The sequence below is a fragment of the Procambarus clarkii genome, chromosome 7 (assembly GCF_040958095.1).
Source record: "Procambarus clarkii isolate CNS0578487 chromosome 7, FALCON_Pclarkii_2.0, whole genome shotgun sequence".
In the NCBI taxonomy this organism is placed as follows: Eukaryota; Metazoa; Arthropoda; class Malacostraca; order Decapoda; family Cambaridae; genus Procambarus; species Procambarus clarkii.
The window spans coordinates 18,496,129-18,520,481 of record NC_091156.1 but is presented as its reverse complement, the minus strand read 5'-3'; the positions used below and the strand labels follow the sequence as shown (position 1 = coordinate 18,520,481).

Here is a 24,353-nt window from a genome sequence, read left to right as displayed (position 1 = left end):
GGTGCCTGGAACGACAGACACTGAGGGTTTGGGTGCCTGGAACGACAGACACTGGGGGTTTGGGTCTCTGGAACGACAGACACTGGGAGTTTGGGTGCCTGGAACGACAGACACTGGGGGTTTGGGTGCCTGGAACGACAGACACTGGGGGCTTGGGTCTCTGGAACGACAGACACTGGGAGTTTGGGTACCTGGAACGACAGACACTGGGGGTTTGGGTGCCTGGAACGACAGACACTGGGGGTTTGGGTGCCTGGAACGACAGACACTGGGGGTTTGGGTGCCTCTAACGACAGACACTGGGAGTTTGGGTGCCTGGAACGACAGACACTGGGGGTTTGGGTGCCTCTAACGACAGACACTGGGAGTTTGGGTGCCTGGAACGACAGACACTGGGAGTTTGGGTGCCTGGAACGACAGACACTGGGGGTTTGGGTGCCTGGAACGACAGACACTGGGAGTTTGGGTGCCTGGAACGACAGACACTGGGGGTTTGGGTGCCTCTAACGACAGACACTGGGAGTTTGGGTGCCTGGAACGACAGACACTGGGAGTTTGGGTGCCTGGAACGACAGACACTGGGGGTTTGGGTGCCTGGAACGACAGACACTGGGAGTTTGGGTGCCTGGAACGACAGACACTGGGAGTTTGGGTGCCTGGAACGACAGACACTGGGGGTTTGGGTGCCTGGAACGACAGACACTGGGAGTTTGGGTGCCTGGAACGACAGACACTGGGGGTTTGGGTGCCTGGAACGACAGACACTGGAAGTTTGGGTGCCTGGAACGACAGACACTGGGGGTTTGGGTGCCTGGAACGACAGACACTGGGGGTTTGGGTGCTTGTAACGACAGACACTGGGGGTTGGGGTACCTGGAACGACAGACACTGGGAGTTTGGGTGCCTGGAACGACAGACACTGGGGGTTTGGGTGCCTGGAACGACAGACACTGGGGGTTTGGGTACCTGGAACGACAGACACTGGGGGTTTGGGTACCTGGAACGACAGACACTGGGGGTTTGGGTGCCTGGAACGACAGACACTGGAGATTTGGGTGCCTGGAATATCGGCAACCCAAAATGTTGGTAAAATGGTGGCAATTGATGATACAGAAACAGGAACGGAGGAAGAAGGTTGACATGGGGAAACAGGAACGGAGGAAGAAGGTTGACATGTTGAAACAGGAACGGAGGAAGAAGGATGGCGGGGAAAAAGAGGAGCAGAGGACGAGGATTGGCGTGAAAGAGGACACGGGGCTCCGTGCAACACTGCCCACTGACGGAACAATGGGGAACTGATTACTAATACAGCAGGAAAATGAGAGGGGCTTTGTATAACATAAATAATGAGAGGAGACGGGGGCGGGGTGCGACACAGGCTATGGAGTATATCATCTGGACATCCAGAGCACCACACTACTCCACACTCCAGGTTTAAACTGTCGGGAATATAATTACATATTTATACAGTCCACCGATGTAACAGTTTATGAACATGTAAATCTTATTCCACATTGTTTGGTTGGCAGATGTTTAACAGGAGTACTAGGTGGACAGGTGTCTGGTAGCTGGAGTGTGAGTGTGTGTGTGTGTGTGTGTGTGTGTGTGTGTGTGTGTGTGTGTGTGTGTGTGTGTGAGTGTGTGTGTGTGTGTGTGTGTGTGGAGCAGCTGTGGAGATTACTCATTATTTTAAAAGTAAAAATATAATTCTAGTTTCCGATTGTAATTAAAATTTTGCGAGAAATGTACCTTTTCGTGGCATTATTCTGGTGTTGGTGAGCATCAGGAGCCTGCAGGTGTGTACAGGTGTACACAGGTGTGTGTACAGATTTCGAGAGGGTAGGACTCAGAGCACTTGTGGCTACAGGCAGGAAGGAATACCCGGATACAGCTGTATATATATTTTTATATACATTCATTTCAAATATTGTATTAATTGGGTAATATTGACCAATTTCTTACCTGACTGCATTGAACTATTTAAATTATCTTTCAATTAACTCTCACTTGATGTAATTTCTTGCTATACACAGGATGTGAACGTGTTTTGCTGACGTTTCTTGAAGAACATCGTGATATGTTATGAATTGATGTTTAGTGTGATCATACGCCAGCAAGGAAGTGGTGTATGTTGAGGAATGTTTGTGTATATTGGTGTATGTCCTGCTCAGCCATGCACAAGTTGTGGGGGCAGGCATACACACGCCGCCCCCACTAGTTTAAGGTACCACTGTGATGGAAATTGTATCATGTGAAGCATTTAATGTATTCCACTCGACACGGGTGTGGCTGACAGGTGTAGAGGTCAGGTGTGGCTGACAGGTGTAGAGGTCAGGTGTGGCTGTCAGGTGTAGAGGTCAGGTTTGGCTGACAGGTGTAGTGGTCAGGTGCAGTGATAAATAGTCAAGTGTAGTGATGAATAGTTAGGTATAGTGATGAATAGTTTGGTGATGAATGCCAGGTGTAGTGAGATGTGACATGTGTGGTGAGGTTTAGCACGTTTGTAAGGTATAACAAGTGTAATAATATATAGCAGGTATAGTATGTATGGCAGGTGTGAGGTATGAGAGGCATAGTAAGGTAAGGCAGGTGTAGAACGGTATGGCAGCGGTATGGCAGAAAGCAATGGCAGGTGTACCAGAGTATGGCAGATGTACCAGGGTATGGCAGGTGTTGTATTAAGCATTTCTCTTGTGACTCAGACTCCGTTGTTCTGTTGACAGATGGGCCTAAGTTACACCGTTGTTTTCCCTGACTAAGACCTATTTCTGCCATATACCTCCCCCCCCCCCACACACACTATGCCTTTTCATATGCTCTTCGTCAGCAGCTTTCTCTACGTCATAGTTCCTTTGTCACTATGGTCGACTCCCGGAGCGTCCTCATGACTATGAAGTCATTTAATCCTTTGCATCCTGTGGTGGCCGAACTCCAGTACTGGGTGTTTCTTAATTTTGGTAAGTTTAAAGTCAGTCGAATTCTACTGAGTTCGCCAGCTATACTGGGAGTCCCTCGAGTGAACTGACGCCCCCGCTAAGGAGGCCCTGCATGCTTGCAACATTGCCAAGATGTTGTTCTCTATTCAGATTTTGACCCGAGATCGGTGGCAGGGTCGTTGGCCTGGCGATCAGGTAATACACGGCACGCTCATGAGTATGACCTTTCCCCATGGCCTTGCACATAACACCGTAATTGGTGGTAGGTGGGAAATGGCTCTGGCTAGGTTGTGTATCGGTCACACCTGAGGCCTGAGTCTTGGTCACGTAATGGAACAACGTTCTGCTCCCTTTCGTCTAGCCCAACCACTTGGGCCGGACGGTAGAGCGACGGTCTCCCTTCGTGCAAGGCGGCGTTCCCTGATGTCCCTGGGGGGGTCGGTTGTCCCTGGGGCTCGGTTGTCACTCGTTAGCACAAATGGTGAGTCCCGATACCTTTGATATCGTTCGTCTTATGTTCTCCTTAAGGCAGCTTGAGTAATATTTAGCACATGTTGAATACCTTCCAACTTAGACGGCGCTGCATAGTCTTCCAACCTTGGTGCTTTTTTTATAATAACTAAAGGTGTAGCAGGGTATGACAGGTGTAGTAAGGTATGACAGGTGTAGTAAAGTATGACAGGTGTAGCAGGGTATGACAGGTGTAGTAAAGTATGACAGGTGTAGTGTAAGGTATGACAGGTGTAGTAAAGTATGACAGGTGTAGTAAGGTATGACAGGTGTAATAAGGTGTGGTGATATTGCAGGTGCTGGACTACGAGGGTCGAGGAGGTGTGGTAGTGTTCACGGAGGCGAGCACCAACACCGTCAGCCACCTGCTGATGCGGGACGCGAGGCCCGAGGACTCCGGCGTGTACTCCTGCCGGCCGTCCAACGGGGAGGACGCCTACGCTACCCTCCACGTCCTCGACGGTCTGTGCTCCGCCCCCTTCACCTCACTACCATCCTATACAACAGTCTTAGACAAATGCAGCAGATATAGATATAGATAGATATATATACTATAATTATAATCTCGTGGATTGGCGTAACATTGGCGACTTGGAGCGGGTATATAGTAACTACCTCCGCTTATTCCCGTCCGAGTTGAGGTCCTCGGGGCTCTGACTGGACGCCTGTCCGCTTGGGTTGAGATTGGCCATGGTTGTATTTAATGGTTGTATTTAATGGTTGTATTTAATGGTTGTATTTAGGTTTACACCTGAATCCAGCGCATTTGGAACCCTTCCAAGAAAATGTTGGGTGGAGATAAGGACATTATAACAATTAAGGAAACTGAAGAAGGCCGCTTGGCGCATAACGAGGTAGCTCCTATTTACTGGGGTTTCTTTACTATTTTTTTCCCTTTACTCTTTGTTACCTTTACTCTTTGGTTCCTTTAATCTTTGTTTCTTTACTGTTTCCTTTACTCTTTGGTACCTTAACTGTGTTCTTTACTCTGTGTTTCCTTTATTATATGTTCCCTTACATTTTGCTCCCTTTATTCTTTTATTCACTTTACTAGCACTGTTTCCTTTACATTTTGTTTACTTTGCTCTTTTCTTAAACTAACTTTGTTTCCTGTAATAACTTTGTTTCCCATACCCAGGAAGTGTGGGTTGAGGGAGGCAGCAGGAGCAACACGTCTCACATTATACAAACAATTTCTTCGTGCGTAGTTGCCATTCTGGTACCTGCAGTGAACAGAATTTAATAATTCGTTGCCATAAACATGTGAGAGTATGCGGGTCAAGGTACCTTTAGAACCCGTGAAGTTGGTACATTCTGGTACCAACACCTGGTTTGAGTACGTAGATTGTAAGAATATAAATTATGTTTTGTTTCACAACTCTGAGTAACACGAACTATGATATTTGTCCGGTGTTGGCTGGAGCCGGGCCCAGGCAACGGGGGACTCTTTGATTATCATGTTTCTTGTTAAAGTGGTGTGAAAATGAGCGCTTGAGTAGATATTTTACCTTTGCTTTACTTTATACCTTTGCTCCGTATAGTTATAATAGTGATGCTCATGTGATGTATATGTAGCATGTGCTGTGTGTAATTGTGCGTGATTGTTGCTTCAGGTGAGCACCGAGCAGCCATGCAGAGTGAGGCCAGGACCCGAGGGGACGCACCATGGCTTGTCATCACTCTACACCTCTGCCTCACCTCTCTCATTCACCTCTACATGAGTAAAGTTGAGGCTGCTCCATAAGCAACTCAAACTGCAGGAAGGAACAGCAGGTATAGGAAGATTTGATATAATACCGGACATTTACAGTCTCCGTGGTGTAGTGGTAAGACACTCGCCTGGCGTTCCGCGAGCGCTATGTCATGGGTTCGTATCCTGGCCGGGGAGGATTTACTGGGCGCAATTCCTTATCTGTAGCCTCTGTTTAACGCAACAGTAAAATGTGTACTTGGATGAAAAAACGATTCTTCGCGGCGGGGATCGTATTCCAGGGACCTGCCGGAAACGCTACGCGTACTAGTGGCTGTACAAGAATGTAACAAGAATGTATTTATTGACGGGTCACGACTAGTGTGGCTAAAGTGTAGCCAGGAACTAACTAGGGGCAGTCGTGACAGTCTCCCTCGGGCCTCGCCATACCCAAGTTCATAAACTTAGTCACCTACAACCTGTCTGAATTTAGTGATGCCTGTCGTAGCTGTGCTTTTGTAGTACTTTCCTCGCCAGTTCTAAAGTAACTCCTGTTGATTGGCTTTACGAAAGACCACTGAGACATTCAGGGAAGCTGTATCATTCCCTTTTCGTGGCTGCTGAAACCCCATAGAAAGGAACTCTGAGATGTGTGTGTACAATACTACAGGTTCCTTTTGATTACAGGTATATATATATATGTTACTGTGGCCAAGCCAGGTGTTAAGTCCGCCTCATGAAGGTAATGACAGGCTTTTACAGGGACGTGGTGGTGTGTGAGTGTGTGTGTGGACCTGACACTCACAGGTCGTGGTGGTGTGTGTGTGTGTGTGTGTGGACCTGACACTCACAGGTCGTGGTGGTGTGTGTGTGTGTGTGGACCTGACACTCACAGGTCGTGGTGGCGTGTGACTGTGAGTGTGGACCTGACACTCATAGGTCGTGGTGGTGTGTGAGTGTGTGTGTGGATCTGACACTCACAGGTCGTGGTGGTGTGTGAGTGTGTGTGTGGACCTGACACTCACAGGTCGTGGTGGTGTGTGTGTGTGTGTGTGTGTGGACCTGACACTCACAGGTCGTGGTGGTGTGTGAGTGTGTGTGTGGACCTGACACTCACAGGTCGTGGTGGTGTGTGAGTGTGTGTGTGGACCTGACACTCACAGGTCGTGGTGGCGTGTGAGTGTGTGTGTGGACCTGACACTCACAGGTCGTGGTGGTGTGTGAGTGTGTGTGTGGACCTGACACTCACAGGTCGTGGTGGCGTGTGAGTGTGTGTGTGGACCTGACACTCACAGGTCGTGGTGGTGTGTGAGTGTGTGTGTGGACCTGACACTCACAGGTCGTGGTGGTGTGTGTGTGTGTGTGTGTGTGTGGACCTGACACTCACAGGTCGTGGTGGTGTGTGTGTGTGTGTGTGTGTGGACCTGACACTCACAGGTCGTGGTGGCGTATGAGTGTGTGTGTGGACCTGACACTCACAGGTCGTGGTGGTGTATACTCACCTATTTGTGCTTGCAGGATCGAGCACTGACTCTTGGATCCCGCCTTTCCAGCTATCGGTTGTTTACAGCAATGACTCCTGTCCCATTTCCCTATCATACCTAGTTTTAAAAGTATGAATAGTATTTGCTTCCACAACCTGTTCCCCAAGTGCATTCCATTTTTCCACTACTCTCACGCTAAAAGAAAACTTCCTAACATCTCTGTGACTCATCTGAGTTTCCACCCATGTCCCCTCGTTCTGTTATTATTACGTGTGAACATTTCATCTATTTCCACTTTGTCAATTTCCCTGAGTATTTTATATGTCCCTATCATATCTCCTCTCTCCCTTCTTTTCTCTAGTGTCGTAAGGTTCAGTTCCTGCAGACGCTCTTCATATCCCATCCCTCGTAGCTCTGGGACAAGCCTCGTCGCAAACCTCTGAACCTTCTTCAGTTTCTTTGTGTTTCTTCAGGTGGGGGCTCCATGATGGCGCGGCATACTCTAAGACGGGTCTCACGTAGGCAGTGTAAAGCGCCCTAAAAGCCTCCTCATTTAGGTTTCTGAATGAAGTTCTAATTTTCGCCAGTGTAGAGTACGCTGCTGTCGTTATCCTATTTATATGTGCCTCAGGAGTTAGATTAGGTGTCACATCCACTCCTAGGTCTCTTTCTCGAATCGTTACAGGTAGGCTGTTCCCCTTCATTGTGTACTGTCCCTTTGGTCTCCTATCACCTGATCCCATTTCCATAACTATACATTTACTGGTGTTAAACTCCAGTAGCCATTTCCCTGACCATCTCTGCAACCTGTTTAAGTCCTCTTGGAGGATCCTACAATCCTCGTCTGTCACAACTCTTCTCATTAATTTTGCGTCATCCGCAAACATTGACATGTATGGTTCCACTCCTGTAAACATATCATTTACGTAAATTAGAAAGAGGATTGGTCCCAGCACTGATCCTTGAGGTACTCCACTCGTTACTGTTCGCCAGTCCGACTTCTCGCCCCTTACCATTACCCCTCTGGCTCCTTCCTGTTAGGTAGTTCTTCACCCATACTAGGGCCTTTCCGTTTACTCTTGCCTGCCTCTCAAGTTTGTATATCAGTCTCATGTGCGGTACTGTATCAAAGGCCTTTTGGCAGTCAAGAAATATGCAGTCTGCCCAGCCTTCTCTGTCCTGCCTTATCCTTGTTACTTTATCATAGAATTCTAAAAGGTTTGTTAGGCATAATTTCCCTGTCCAGAACCCATGTTGGTGCTTGTTTACAAACCCAATGCTCTCCAGGTGCTCAACAAGTCTTAGCCTAATTATTCTTTCAAGTATTTTACAGGGGATGCTTGTCAGTGATACGGGTCTGTAGTTAAGTGCCTCCTCCCTATCACCTTTCTTGAAAATCGGTACGACATTTGCCTCCTTCCAGCAACTGGGCAATTCTCCCGACATAAGTGACTCATTAAAGATCATTGCCAGAGGCATGCTGAGAGCCTGCGCTGCCTCTTTAAGTATCCACGGTGATACTTTGTCTGGTCCAACAGCTTTATTTGCATCCAGTGTTGTCAACTGTTTCATTACCTCCTCTGCTGTCACCTCTATATCTGATAGTCTTTCATCTAGGGTAATCGCTTCTAACAATCGGAGCTGCTCAGGCTCGGTTGTGAACACTCCATGGAAATTTGCATTCAGTACCTCGCAGATTTCCTTGTCGCTTTCTGTATATGCCCCTTCTGTTTTCCTCAGTCTTGTCACTTGGTCATTTACCGACATCTTCCTTCTTATATGGCTATGTAGTAATTTAGGTTGCTTTTTCGCTTTGACTGCAATATCATTCTCATAATTTCTTTCCGACACTCGTCTTATGTTAATGTAATCATTCCTAGCTCTGTTACATCTTATCCTGTTGTCCTCTGTCCTTCGTCTTCTGTACTTCCTCCACTCCCTCCTGCTTCTCACCTTTGCTTCCTGACACTGTCTATATAGCATATGTAGCATGGGTTATTATATTCCCTCCTGCTTTTTTCCTTTATTGTTGGAATAAATCTCTCTTCAGCCTCCTTGCATTTCAATATGATTTGGTTCATCATACCTTACACTGTTTTTCCTCTAAGTTCTTCCTCCCACTGCACTTCTCCCAGGTAGTCCCTTATCCTTCTGTAGTCCCCTTTTCTGTAATCAAGTCTCCTTTCCCGGACCTCTTGTCCTTTGGTCACAATTTTAAGTTCCATCATGTAGTCAAAGACTAGGACACAGTGGTCACTGGCTCCTAGTGGTATTTCATGTTCCAACTGCTCGATGTCTTCTACATTCTGGATGAAAATGAGATCTAATAGGCTGGGCGTATCCCCTCCTCTTTCCCTAGTATCTTCCTTCACATGCTGTGTTAGGAAATTCCTGTCAATAACGTCTACCAGCTTCACTCCCCAGGTCTCCTCCCCGCCATGGGGATTCCTCGTTTCCCAATCTATCTCTCCGTGATTTAGGTCCCCCATGACCAGCAGCTTCGCTCTCATTCTATGCGCTATAGTTGCTGCCCTCTGCAGTTCATCTATACATGTCTTGTTGCTGTCCTCGTACTCCTGCCTGGGCCTTCTACTGTTTGGTGGGAGATTGTAGAGTATCAAGATTACAATCTTCTTCCCATCCACTGTCAGAGTTCCATGTATGAAGCTCGTGCTTTCATTGGTACCCGGCTTTTCCAGCTCATCAAACTTCCATTTCCGCTTTATTAGGAGTGCCACTCCTCCTCCCTGTCTCTGTGTCCTTTCTTTTCTTATCACCTGGTACCCCTCTGGAAAGATTGCATCCGAGATCATGCCATTTATTTTAGTTTCCACTATTGCCACTATGTCTGGATCTGCCTCACTAACTCTTTCTTTTATCTCTTCTGCTTTATTGGCTACCCCATCAGCACTGGTGTACCAAACCTTGAGACTCTTCTTAGAAACTCGGGTGTCAGAGTTCCCCCTTTCACCGGGGGTCTGGGGGGTGTCTGGGGGGCGAGTGGGGGCTGTGGGGGTGAATGGGGGGGTGCTAGGGGGTGCCTGGGAGTGCCTTGTAGGCGAATGGGGTCTGGGCATCTAGGGGGGTAGGAAGGGCATAATGGGTCTGAAAGTTAGGGGTCTGAATAGCATAGGGGGGTTGAGAAATAGTGAGACTGAGAGTCAGATAGAGGTTGGAGGGGAGAGGGATATTGAGGGCAGAGGGCTGAGAGGAGAATGGAGCATGGGTGCTGGGAGTGGAAGTGAGGGTATATTAGTTAGGGGGGAATCGGGGGTAGGTGGGGGTTTTGGGGTAGAAGAGGGGAAGAGGGAGATGGGGGAAGGTGTTAGGGGGTCACAAGGTGAGGGGGTTAAATGTGGGCTGGAGGTGCATAGGAGGGGTGAGGGTTGGGTGGGGTTTGGGGGTGAGTGTAAGAGGGGTGCAGCGGAAGCTGGGATGGAGTAGATGGAATTGAAGGCAATGGGGTAGAAGGGGCAGGGGAGTAGGAGGGGGTAGTAGGGGAGGGGGGATGGGAAGGTGGGTTTGGGGAGGGCATGGCTTGACCCACTGGGGTCGTTGACAGGTGTGATGTAGCAGGAGCAGGGGAATCGTTGGGGAGGTGCAAATGTGGAAGGGACAGGGGGTTTTGGGGGGGATGAAGCAGGGGGGTTTGGGGGGCTGAGGCTGGAGGGAGGTATAGGAGGGCTGAGTTGGGGAGGATGCGACCTGGGAGGTGACCTGGGGGGTGGCCTGGGAGGTGAGACTACCTGACAGGCTAGTTCGGTGTCGTGCTTGCCATCTATTCCATGTGTATAGACCATGTGTGTACCATGTGTGTGTGAGTGCGTGTGTGGACCTGACACCCACAAGTCGTGGTGGTGTGTGTGAATGTGTGAGGACCTGACGCTCACAGGTCGTGGTGGTGTGTGAGTGTGTGTGGACCTGACACTCACAGGTCGTGGTGGTGTGTGTATGAGTGTGTGAGGACCTGACGCTCACAGGTCGTGGTGGTGTGTGTATGAGTGTGTGTGGACCTGACACTCACAGGTCGTGGTGGTGTGTGTATGAGTGTGTGAGGACCTGACGCTCACAGGTCGTGGTGGTGTGTGAGTGTGTGAGGACCTGACGCTCACAGGTCGTGGTGGCGTGTGAGTGTGGACCTGACACTCACAGGTCGTGGTGGCGTGTGAGTGTGGACCTGACACTCACAGGTCGTGGTGGCGTGTGTGTGTGGACCTGACACTCACAGGTCGTGGTGGCGTGTGTGTGTGGACCTGACACTCACAGGTCGTGGTGGCGTGTGTGTGTGGACCTGACACTCACAGGTCGTGGTGGCGTGTGTGTGTGTGAGGACCTGACGCTCACAGGTCGTGGTGGTGTGTGAGGACCTGACGCTCACAGGTCGTGGTGGCGTGTGAGTGTGGACCTGACACTCACAGGTCGTGGTGGCGTGTGTGTGTGGACCTGACACTCACAGGTCGTGGTGGCGTGTGTGTGTGTGGACCTGACACTCACAGGTCGTGGTGGCGTGTGTGTGTGGACCTGACACTCACAGGTCGTGGTGGCGTGTGTGTGTGGACCTGACACTCACAGGTCGTGGTGGCGTGTGTGTGTGGACCTGACACTCACAGGTCGTGGTGGTGTGTGAGTGAGGACCTGACACTCACAGGTCGTGGTGGCGTGTGAGTGTGAGGACCTGACACTCACAGGTCGTGGTGGCGTGCGTGTGTGTGGACCTGACACTCACAGGTCGTGGTGGTGTTTGAGTGTGTGTGGACCTGACACAGGACGTGGACCATATGGTACCTCAAGACTTTACACGATGGACTCAAACATCTTCATCTCTCGTAACTTCAAATAACTCTTCCCCTGAAGACTTTCCTTTCTGTATTTATTATTCTGTACTTCAGAAATTATAGATTTTGTATTTGCCTCCATCCATGTTGTACCAAGGAATCAAATTATGGTAAAAGGGAACGCTTGAAAACTTAGACACACACACAATTAAAATTATAGTGTGTGTGTGTGTGTGTGTGTGTGTGTGTGTGTGTGTGTGTGTGTGTGTGTGTGTGTGTTATATATCTGGCAGACAAGAAGTGAGTGTTGCCATCAGTCAGGTGTTCACAAGTGATCATTAATCATCTTGCTTTTCCCATTCATATTTATCACTCTTATAAACAAATCAGAGTTACAAATGAAGACAAATCTTATGACCTTTAATTAAGCTTCCGATGATTTTAATAACATGTTGATAAGATATCACAATGTTCAACTATTCACAAAATTACAAGTATCACCACAAAACAATCCGAGGAAATTAATATTTCAAACACGTTAACATTCCATAAAAGTACCTTAAACTGCTATATAAACCTACAAATATCTTTATTACAAAAAAGTAAATTGGAAAGGTTTTAAGAATCCTTTAAATCCTTCGACAAACAGATTACATGTGAATGAGTCCACCCCCCCCCCACCCCCCACCACTTCCTAAGAATGTCTTCATGATCCACTAAGCTGCCTCATTAAGACACAAATGTCTTAGAGACGTTGGCTACCTGCCTGTTGAAGTTTTCGGGGATCAATGTCCCCTCGGCCCGGTCTTTGACCAGGCCTTCAGTTAGTGTTGTTACATCATGATGTTTTTTTTTAACAAATAACATAGATTTTTGTATGTATATCTTTGATGCATAAACTGTATATACAATAATGTATGTGTGTGTTTTTATAATATATATATATATATATATATATATATATATATATATATATATAAATATATATATATATATATATATATATATATATATATATATATATATATATATATATATATATATGTCGTACCTAGTAGCCAGAACGCACTTCTCAGCCTACTATGCAAGGCCCAATTTGCCTAATAAGCCAAGTTTTCATGAATTAATTGTTTTTCGACTACCTAACCTACCTAACCTAACCTAACTTTTTCCGCTATATAACCTAACCTAACCTATAAAGATAGGTTAGGTTAGGTTAGGTTAGGTAGGGTTGGTTAGGTTCGGTCATATATCTACGTTAATTTTAACTCCAATAAAAAAAATTGACCTCATACATAATGAAATGGGTAGCTCTATCATTTCATAAGAAAAAAAATAGAGAAAATATATTAATTCAAGAAAACTTGGCTTATTAGGCAAATCGGGCCTTGCATAGTAGGCTGAAAAGTGCGTTCTGGCTACTAGGTACGACATATATATATATATATATATATATATATATATATATATATATATATATATATATATATATATATATATATATATATAGGGTGCTACACTGTGGTCAGTATGACTGCTCTGGTGTACCTGGTGGTCAATATTGTCATATTCAAGATCACCACAGGTGTGTATGTTCGTACACTGAGTATGAGTGTAGTAGTACTCATTCTTTGTATCTATACACACACATACACATGCATGCCCATACACATACACATTAGGTGGTGGTGGAATGCATTAGGCAGAGATGTGGTGGAGGGTGACTCCATACACAGTTTCAAATGTAGATATGATAGAGCAGCAGTAGGCTCAGGAACCTGTACACCAGTTGATTGACGGTTGAGAGGCGGGACCAAAGAGCCAAAGCTCAACCCCCGCAAGCACAATAGGTGAGTACAAATAGGTGAGTACACACACACACACACACACACACACACACACACATCTTGTTTCTGATATATGTAAATGATCTCCCGGAGGGTATCGATTCATTTCTCTCAATGTTTGCGGACGATGCTAAAATTATGAGAAGGATTAAAACAGAAGAGGACTGTTTGAGGCTTCAAGAAGACCTAGACAAGCTGAAGGAATGGTCGAACAAATGGTTGTTAGAGTTTAACCCAACCAAATGTAATGTAATGAAGATAGGTGTAGGGAGCAGGAGGCCAGATACAAGGTATCATCTGGGAGAGGAAATTCTTCAGGAGTCAGAGAAGGAAAAAGACTTGGGGGTTGATATCACGCCAGACCTGTCTCCTGCAGCACATATCAAGCGGATAACATCAGCGGCATATGCCAGGCTGGCCAACATACGAACGGCATTCAGAAACTTGTGTAAAGAATCATTCAGAACTTTGTATACCACATATGTCAGGCCAATCCTGGAGTATGGAGCCCCAGCATGGAGTCCATATCTAGTCAAGGATAAGACTAAACTGGAAAAGGTTCAAAGGTTTGCCACCAGACTAGTACCCTAGCTGAGAGGTATGAGCTACGAGGAGAGACTACGGGAATTAAACCTCACTTCGCTGGAAGACAGAAGAGTTAGGGGGGACATGATCACCACATTCAAGATTCTGAAGGGGATTGATAGGGTAGATAAAGACAGTCTATTTAACACAAGGGGAACACGCACAAGGGGACACAGGTGGAAACTGAGTGCCCAAATGAGCCACAGAGATATGAGAAAGAACTTTTTTAGTGTCAGAGTGGTTGACAAATGGAATGCATTAGGGGGTGATGTGGTGGAGGCTCACTCCATACACAGTTTCAAGTGTAGATATGACAGAGCCCGATAGGCTCAGGAATCTGTACACCTGTTGATTGACGGTTGAGAGGCAGGACCAAAGAGCCAGAGCTCAACCCCCGCAAACACAACTAGGTGAGTACAACTAGGTGAGTACACACACACACACACACACACACACACACACAGATCCACTAGCGAGGGACTCTGGAGTAATGTAGTGAAGACGGTGTGGGCGCGGGGACGGGACGGACAGACACCGGCCTACAAGAGCACACAGGAAGGTACACCAAATATAACTCAGAATTAACACACAAGAACAAAATATAATTTTGACCCAAGCCAGCGAGCGTCATAAGAGAAGTGAGAGAGGACGCGGCCAGCGTGAAGGAAACCATAAACAAACTTGAGGAAGGCCAGAAGTCACCCAAAGTGTAATTAAAGATTGTCAAAGAATACGGAAACCAATATCGAAAATGAGGCAAAAAGAGATCAGTGCAGTGAGCAACCAATCAGTGGAAGGACCGCCATTACCGAACTCCAGCTTTGCGGAGTTGTTGAAGATGGATCCAGAGGTCTGGAGAGCAATGGAGCAAGGCAGACAGCCACCTCACATGAAGCATCTCCAAGACTATCAGTCCTCGCGTGACATTGGCTGTTGTTCATCACTTTAGTGGTTGGTCACAACTCTCACCGAACTGAAGTACATCATTGATACCAAGACAATTGATCTACTACACTCACACTGTAGTCCCATGTGGCCTGCTACACTCACACTGTAGTCCCATGTGGCCTGCTACACTCACACTGTAGTCCCATATGGCCTGCTACACTCACACTGTAGTCCCATGTGGTCTGCTACACTCACACTGTAGTCCCATGTGGTCTGCTACACTCACACTACAGTCCCATGTGGTGTGCTACACTCACACTACAGTCCCATGTGGCCTGCTACACTCACACTGTAGTCCCATGTGGCCTGCTACACTCACACTACAGTCCCATGTGGTGTGCTACACTCACACTACAGTCCCATGTGGCCTGCTACACTCACACTGTAGTCCCATGTGTTCTGCTACACTCACACTACAGTCCCATGTGGCCTGCTACACTCACACTGTAGTCCCATGTGGCCTGCTACACTCACACTACAGTCCCATGTGGCCTGCTACATTTTCTCCCACTTTCACCTCATAAGAAAACAACTTTTAATCATTCTTTGCCTATCTTCCCCTGTGTATTCCGGTTTGATATCCTCTACTTCTCCATTAACATGGTGAGGCAGCCCTCGGTCTTTCCACACGTGTGTGTGCCTCAGAGCAGGTCAGGGATGGCGGCATGGCGTGTGCCACAGCCGGACCTGCCCGCACGCTTCTGTTGCAGGAGCATCAGGTGCTCCTTTGGCACTTTGTTGGTACTTGAAGAGGCTGAGAGAGGTTCTGCGTGCGGCCCACCACATCCAGCATGGGGAGTCTTGGCCGCCCCGCCTGTCAAAGGGGGTTGCAGGCCGCTTCTTCTGTGGAGTGGAAGTCCTGGCCGCCCTCCAGCGCACAAGGAGAGTCCTTCTACTCTCACACGAAGAGGTTCTGGCCTCCCCCTAGTACAAGGAGGGTCCTGCCCCCTAGTACAAGGAGGGGTCCTGCCCCCCCTAGTACAAGGAGGGTCCTGCACCCTAGTACAAGGAGGGGTCCTGCCCCCCCTAGTACAAGGAGGGTCCTGCCCCCCCTAGTACAAGGAGGGTCCTGCCCCCCTAGTACAAGGAAGGGTCCTGCCCCCCCTAGTACAAGGAAGGGTCCTGCCCCTCTAGTACAAGGAGGGGTTCTGCCCCCCTAGTACAAGGAGGGGTCCTGCCCCCCTAGTACAAGGACGGGTCCTGCCCCCCCTAGTACAAGGAAGGGTCCTGCCCCCCTAGTACAAGGAGGGTCCTGCCCCCCTAGTACAAGGAGGGTCCTGCCCCCCTAGTACAAGGAAGGGTCCTGCCCCCCCCCCTCTAGTACAAGGAGGGTCCTGCCCCCCCTAGTACAAGGAGGGTCCTGCCCCCCCCTAGTACAAGGAGGGTCCTGCCCCCCCCCTAGTACAAGGAGGGTCCTGCCCCCCCTAGTACAAGGAAGGGTCCTGCCCCCCCCCCTAGTACAAGGAGGGTCCTGCCCCCCCTAGTACAAGGAGGGTCCTGCCCCCCCTAGTACAAGGAGGGTCCTGCCCCCCCTAGTACAAGGAGAGTCCTGCCCCCCTAGTACAAGGAAGGGTCCTGCCCCCCCCCCTAGTACAAGGAAGGGTCCTGCCCCCCCCCTTAGTACAAGGAAGGGTCCTGCCCCCCCCCCTAGTACAAGGAAGGGTCCTGCCCCCCTAGTACAAGGAGGGTCCTGCCCCCCCCTAGTACAAGGAAGGGTCCTGCCCCCCCCCTAGTACAAGGAAGGGTCCTGCCCCCCCCCCTAGTACAAGGAAGGGTCCTGCCCCCCTAGTACAAGGAGGGTCCTGCCCCCCCCCCCCCCCCCTAGTACAAGGAGGGTCCTGCCCCCTTAGTACATGGAGGTGCCTAGAGTATCAAACAGTAATACAAGTATAACATATTAATTCTTTATTAATATTACATAGGGATGTGATTACAGTGTTTATAATAGGTATTTATATATATTTTTTATAAAGTTACTAATCTCGAGCAGCGCTTCAAGCTGAATAGTAATATTTGTATATGCTGGAGCGAAATATATCATTATAGTTAACATTGTTTTAGTTGCCACAAATGTTGATATATATATATATATATATATATATATATATATATATATATATATATATATATATATATATATATATATATATATATATATATATATAAACTGGACCTTTTTGAGATAGTTTTAACGCCGACATGCTAGACCACTGTTGAGTACGTGGGTATGTGTAGGTGGCGGCCTGGGTGTACTCTCTATATATATATTTGACATTTATGTAAATTATATTTTCATATATTTTATGTAACTCAGGTTGTTGTTTTATTGGCCTTCACTTTATACACACGGTCCCTCGCCTCAAGTTCTTACTGAAGCCATGAAATAAATAAATATAATATAAACATTTGAATATTGACAAAAGGTGAAGACACCTTCTGCATCGCTATACCATATTACTGTAAACAAAGAGAGTGTAGGTGTAAATAATAATAATGAGATGACAGTAAGTACGGGATCTTATGCAGAGTGTCACAATAATATGACTTAAAACAATGAACCCAAAACCCACACCTTCAATGAGAGTGGTCTCTCGTGTCATGTTAGGCGAGTACAACTTGTTAGGAGATGTTGACCAGACCACACACTAGAAGGTGAAGGGACGACGACGTTTCGGTCCGTCCTGCACCATTCTCAAGTCGATGAGAATGGTCCATTCTCAAGTTCTATCGACTTGAGAATGGTCCAGGATGGACCGAAACGTCGTCGTCCCTTCACCTTCTAGTGTGTGGTCTGGTCAACATAATTTAGCCACGTTATTGTAACTCATCGCCTGCATGGTAGGAGGAGATGTGTCATCCTATCAACCCGTTCTCGCAAATTAAATAAGTCAATATTGACTTATTAAATATGTGCATAGGTGACATACTTAACATAATAGATACCCTTAAAAAGATTCATAGAAAACACCGACCTTACCTAACCTACTTAGTATGTTAAGATAAGCATCTAATTGCTTCGTAATTACAATTATTACCTAACCTATAATAGGTGTAGGTTAAGTAATAATTGTAATTACGAAGCAATAAGATGCTTATCTTAAGATACTAACAAGATTAGGTAAGGTCGGTGTTTTCTATGAATCTTTTTAAGGGTATCTATTATGTTTAGTATGTCACCTATGCACGTAGTTAATAAGTCAATATTGACTTTACGAATTTGCGAGAACGGGTTGCATCCTATAGCTGGATCATCTTCCAAAATAATGTTCCCTGCCTCTGCTCTCCACAGACACCGTCTTCTTGAAGAGGTTTATATACACAACATGAACCTTAGTTCTGGCTTTTTTCTGTATTGCTGTCGACTGTTTCCTTGCTCAGTACGTACTTAAACGTTGTAATCCTCTTGGCAAGCGTGGTCTGACTTGGCTGTTTGCCACTCTATGCTAACTTTTTATCTCTTCTGTTTCTCTCTTCTCTCTCTCTTCTTCTCTCTCTCTTCTCTCTCTCTTCTCTCTCTCTCTTTCTCTCTCTCTCTCTCTCTCTCTCTCTCTCTCTCTCTCTCTTTTTTGGTTATCTTGTCTTAATCCACTTTTTTTTCCTTTTCGTGTTTTTTTCTGCTTTATTTTTCTGTCATTTCGCCTTATGCAGTTTCCTTTGATCTCGTGTTGACTCGGGTTTTCACGCTTCTCTAATTACTCTTCACCACCTTTTCCCCCCTCACTTTCCCTCTCGTCTCCTCCCCTCTTGCCTTATATTGAATTACTGATACGGCCACTTTTACTGGATAAGGCCCCAGGACGGACCGGAACGTCGTTACTCTCATTAAATACACCTGGGTTGTTACTAATGGATCATAGCAGCACTACAGGTAAACAGAATGTAAGCCCAGATGAGTTCTCGAGACGTGGGAACACCAGCCCATAAGACTGGTGTCGAGGAACAGCCCGTCCTCGACTCAAGTCCATTACATCCAGCGGTCGACCCCACAGGCGCATTCATAAATTTTAACATACTGTTCATTCAAAACGGAAATTTTCTCTAATATAAATTAATATTATAATGGCATATTGTGCGTTTATAGGCATAGGTCAGGTTAGGTGTTTAGGTTCTGTTGGCGATTATTTGTATTTGTAGTACGTGGGTGAAGCATTTACAGCGTTGTGATTCGAACAAAATTCGTCAGTGAAGCACTTGTTCCGGATATGTTCGAACGTCAGCAGTTGTGAATCGTGTGTAAACAGTTTTTCATCCATAAACAGGGAGTTTGGCGGGTACATGGAATCACTTTTGGATCTTTGTTTGGAGGACGGGCTGTGCCAAACCCACTGTTTATAAATGAAAAACGGTTTCCACACGACTCACAACTGCTGACGTTCGAACACTTCCGGAACAAGTGCTTCACTGGCGAATTTTGTTCGAACCACAACGCTGTAAATGCTTCACCCACGTACTACAAATACAAATAATCGCCAACAGAACCTAAACACCCAACCTAACCTATGCCTATATATGTACAATATGCTAATATAGTATAATATTAATTTATATTTGAGAAAATTCTCGTTTTGAATGAACAGCATGTTAAAATTTATGAATGCGTCTGTGGGGTCGACCGCTGGATGTAATGGACATGATCTGAGGACAGGTTGACTTGCACGAGGGCTCCCGACGCACGTCAGTCTGCCAACGCAGATGGAATACAATCGCTGTTCTGTGCCTGATAGACTTGTAGCGCCCATTTTGTCTTACACAGGACAAATAAGTAAGTAATTATCAAAAGAAGGCACCAAACCGGGAAGGCTATGTAGCACCATCAAATGTGTGGAATAATCAGAGGGCGCTAAATATCACCAAGGATGCCAATACGAGAACAGAAATGCATAAGGCGAACGATATCAAAAGTATCCGATTCACCAAGAATTCTATCGAGGGACAAGCGACCGCGAGGGACAGTCTGAAAACAAGACACACGCTCGTCCTGGAAGTCAAGACATTCAACAAGGATATGCACGACCGTAAGAGGAACAACGCAATTTGGACAATAAGGCGCTGGGCGGCGCTCCATTAAGTGACCGGGAGTTAAGCGAGTATGGCCAATACGCAACCTCGCCAGAGCCGTTTCCCACTGCCGGTTACAGTGGCAGGAGGACGGCCACGAGGACACACTACTCTTAAGAGTACGCAGTTTGTTACCAGTAACAGAAGACCAACAATCCTACCAACGGGTAAGGATGGAGGAATGGATAACTGGGTAAAAGTCGGAATAAGGGATACCTTTACGGGAGATGGGACAAGAGCGGACAGCTTCCTTAGCGGCAGCATCCACACGCTCATTTAAAGACACACCAATATGGCTGGGAACTCAGAAAAACTCAACCGACTTAAATTTACTGTGAATAAGAAACAGCCAATGTTGAATCTCGACAACCACTGGATGGACCGGATTGACGGACCCGAGAGCCATGAGGGCACTACGACAGTCAACTACAACCACAAAGGAAGATTGACAACGAGAAAGCAGGAGACGAAGAGCATAGAGAATAGCATAAAGTTCTGCTGTGAAGGTGCTAGTCTCCGGAGGTAAGCGACACATATAAGTGCTGTCAGGAAAAAAAAACAGAGTAGCCTACACCGTCCGCAGACTTACACCCATCGGTGATGATGGAAACGGAGAGGGAGTGAAAAGAAAAGTGCTCAGGGAAAAGGCGTCTCAGAACGGTAGGAGGGGTAAAAGCTTTAGTGATGCAGGTCAAGGATGTACAAAACTTCGGAAGGGGGACCCTCCATGGGGGCAAGGAAGGAACAACACGAGGAGAAATATTAAAAATACGAACGGAAAGAGACTCCTGTAAGCGAGATAACCAGACAGAAAGAGGGAGGTGGTGAAGAGGAACAGGAACCACAGTTACACAGAGCAAGCCAGAATTTAAAAATAAAAACTAGAGCTGATACAGAACGAAGCTATGAGGATTATTCACGTATCAAAGAAATACAGTGGCTGAAATGAGGGATCCTAGTAGTACAGTCAGGTGCGTTCTCGACTCACAATCGAGAATTCCGGGTTCGAATCCCGGATGAGACAGAAATAGTTGGCCGCGTTTCCTATCACCAATATTTCCTGTCCACCTAGCAGTAAATAGGTACCCAAGAATTATCTTGTTGTGGGGTTGCATCCTGGGAAGGGTCAGTAATTCAATCCTAGGTAGGGGGGGGGGAGACACCCTCGATCAGAAGAAGTCATGATGAGGATTCGAACCTATGCTCTGGGTACTCCCAAGCACACGCCTTAGACGACTAGGCCACGAAATGGAGAAGAATTGCAACCTGGGATTCTACTGAATCCACAAGGGATTCTGAGGCTTCCACTGAAGCCTAACTAAACAAACATTTCTAAACATTACTGTAAACATTTTTTTGTCAATTTTACAGTGAATTATCTAAAAATTATCTGTTAGTTTAAGGACTTGCTCGAAACGCTATGCGTGCTAGTGACTTTACAAAAATGTAAGATCAATTTAATTTCTATGTTCTTTGTTAACCCCCAATGTACCTTCTTGTATAAATAAATAAAATAAACTAAAATAAAAACTAGGGTTTCAACCCCCCCCCCCCTCCCATGCACTCACGTTAATGTGATATACTGTATGTATAAACTGACTGCCTTTTCCCCTGACACAGTGAATGATTAAATTATAATGAGAGTGCAATTAAATTTGAAGAGTGTGTATGATAGAGTCCTTAACATTAACCTTGGAGTATCACTATTCAAAGTGTTCAGACTTGCTTGAGTGACGTGCAGACTTCCAGGAAAGGGAGACACACACGCTACACGAGGGAGTAGACTGCTGTACACCCTCTCGACAGGGTAATAAAACTCCTCCCTGGAAAGTACTGAAGGTACAAGTGGGAACCGTCCAAAAATAAAGAAATAAAGCCTTTGCATGATCCGGGACAACTACGGTGTTTGTATGGAGGCATGATATCTCGGTAATATGATCACTACGTACAAAATAGTAACGAGAATCGACAAAATAGATAGGGAAAAATTCCTGTGACCTTTAATTTCAAAAACAAGAAGTTTTTTTTCCTCTTATATATTTAAAGTAACTAAACTAAGCTGCCGAAGAAATAAAAACAAAATTCACTTTCGCAACAGTGGTAGACGGTTAGAACACGTTAAGAGAAGTGGTGGTGGAGGCCAAAACCCTCAGTAGTTTCAAAGCGTTATTTTTACCTGAAATTTCTTAAGGGCCCACCAGTTACAGCCCCGCTCCTGTGCCAGGTAAGTCCACTACGGGCTCACCGTAGCCCGTGCTACTTGGAACTTTTGTTCCCAGAAGCTGAATCTAAAACAATAACAACCCGAGGGCCACTAACACTAGTGGCCTCGACGAGGACACGCAGCCGTCCTCGTCGATGGAAGAAATTGAAATTGAAATTGAAATTGAAATAAGTTTATTGAGGTAAAATACACACAAAGGGATGAGGTAGCTCAAGCTATTCTCACCCCATTCAGTACAACGTGTTAATATATACATAGACACACATCACAAATAAATATATTGCCAAACATTCTGAGAGGTAAACATATACATTTCCTCCTTCACAAGTAGTATGTTATCAGACGTACACACAAATACTTTTATGACCTAGGTATACTGTATAGACAATTTGCAAGACACCTGCAGATAATTCAACAAAATATTACAATCTTGGTGCAAAATTCTTATATCTCTCAAGAATATCATCAACCTTTCCGTTGTGACACATCCAGGCTATTTGTTCAGGAACAGTCCTTATCTCAGTGTTTCTATATACATTAATCAACGGACAATCAAGAACATAATGGGCCAGGGTGTGAGACCTTAACATACCACATAGTTTACACTTCGTGTCATTATCATGAACATCTATCCCATATTCCCAGTAATATTTGTACCCAAGCTTGAGCCGCATGTACACAGAGTCACTCCAAGCATTTCTCCTTTTACCATAAGTGAAATGGGTGTTTTGACTCACATACATGTAGTGTTGCATGGTTTGACTACTCTCATACATTATCTCTCTCCTCTCCACTCCCGCCTGTGCCTGAATATTTCTGATTTTGCTTCTTATTTGTCTCATTGTGAATTCACATTCAATGTCAACTTGTGGTTTTGATGTGGCACGTTTGGCCAAGTCATCCGCCACCTCGTTGAGCACTATTCCAACATGATATGGAATCCACATGAATTTCACACTATAACCTTTCAGCTGTATCTCAGTTATTCTTCTCTTACAATCCTCAACTATAGACATGAAGACTGGGTTTCGACTGTTTAAGGACTCTAGTGCTCCTCGGCTATCGACAAATACAAAAACATTTTTGTCGTCATGGCGTACTTCCTCCAAACACGCCAGAATGGCCTGCAGTTCAGCTTGTGTGGATGATATATAATTACTAAGCTGGAGTTCAATTATCCTGTCCACAGACGATGGAAGAAAGGTCAATCATATCAGAACCTTATGATATGATTGACCTTATGACATGATATTATGATTGACCTTATGCTTATCAAAGGTCTCCTCATTTTCCCTGATGATCTTTTACAGCTAGATTTTAACATTTAACAGTTTGGGCATTTATGGCTTCGGATAGTAGGCAGTTCCATGGGTTTATAGCCCAGTGGGTGAAAAGATATCTGTTCTCAGTCCTACGCCGTGGCTTGTTGAGCTTGAAAATCTCCGTCTCTCTCTGTTGAGTTCCTAGTTTGTGTTACATCTGACCTTTTGTATAAATTGTCCGGATCAACAGTCTCCAAATTGTTTAGTATTTTAATAGATTGAATCAGATCCGCCCTGTAATGCTTAGTTTGCAGTGTTGTTAGCCCTGTGGCCCTCAACCGTCCCTGATACGAAAGTTGACTTAATTCTGGAATTATATTTGTTGCCCGATGTTACACTTTCTCCTGAGCAGCTATATCTTTCTGAAGATGAGATCTCCTTGCTTGGATATGACAGTGTTGGGAACACGGGACACCACGAGCGTAGCTCTCCTCCTGTAACTACACCTAGGTAATTACCAAGAGACAATAGTGTACATGTATATTGTGACGGGTGGGTGGTGGAAGATAGCAGGGCAGGGTGTTAGTGTTGATTTAGGGACGACGACGATCCTGGGATCGGATGCGCTCCGGCGTACCCGTGAGTGGCTAATCGCGAAGCAGATGTTGTTGCTATAGATTCAGCTACTCGGAACAAGTTCCAAGTAGCACAGGCTATAGTGAACCCGTAGCTTACCTGGCACAGGAGCGGGGCAAGTAGCACGGGCTATGGTGATCCAGTTGTGGACTTACCTGGCACAGGAGCGGGGCAAGTAGCACGGGCTATGGTGATCCAGTAGTGGACTTACCTGGCACAGGAGCGGGGCTGTGAGAAGCAAAAATGAATGTCGCTTATCAGCGGAAACTAATGTGCCTCGCGGCCAATAAACGCACAGATGGGCAGATGATTGGGGAGCCCCAAGAGTTCCTCAGGGTGACAAGCACCGGCCCCACCCCACAGGGAGAACACTGGGTAGCAAAACCAAAACTCGGCCC

The 24,353-nt window shown here is 46.3% G+C and overlaps 1 protein-coding gene across 1 annotated transcript in view; it reads left to right on the top strand.

Annotated features, from left to right (window-relative positions):
* The window catches only part of LOC123761386 (uncharacterized), a 348,122-nt gene extending 342,836 nt beyond the window's left edge, over window positions 1–5,286 (top strand). Inside the window, exons 5-6 of the mRNA XM_045747399.2 lie at window positions 3,743–3,908; window positions 5,060–5,286. Of these exons, the coding sequence (XP_045603355.1) occupies window positions 3,743–3,908; window positions 5,060–5,190 (297 nt within the window). The 3' untranslated portion in view covers window positions 5,191–5,286. The remainder of the gene's footprint in view (window positions 1–3,742; window positions 3,909–5,059) is intronic.
* The last annotated feature ends 19,067 nt before the right edge of the window (window positions 5,287–24,353 follow it).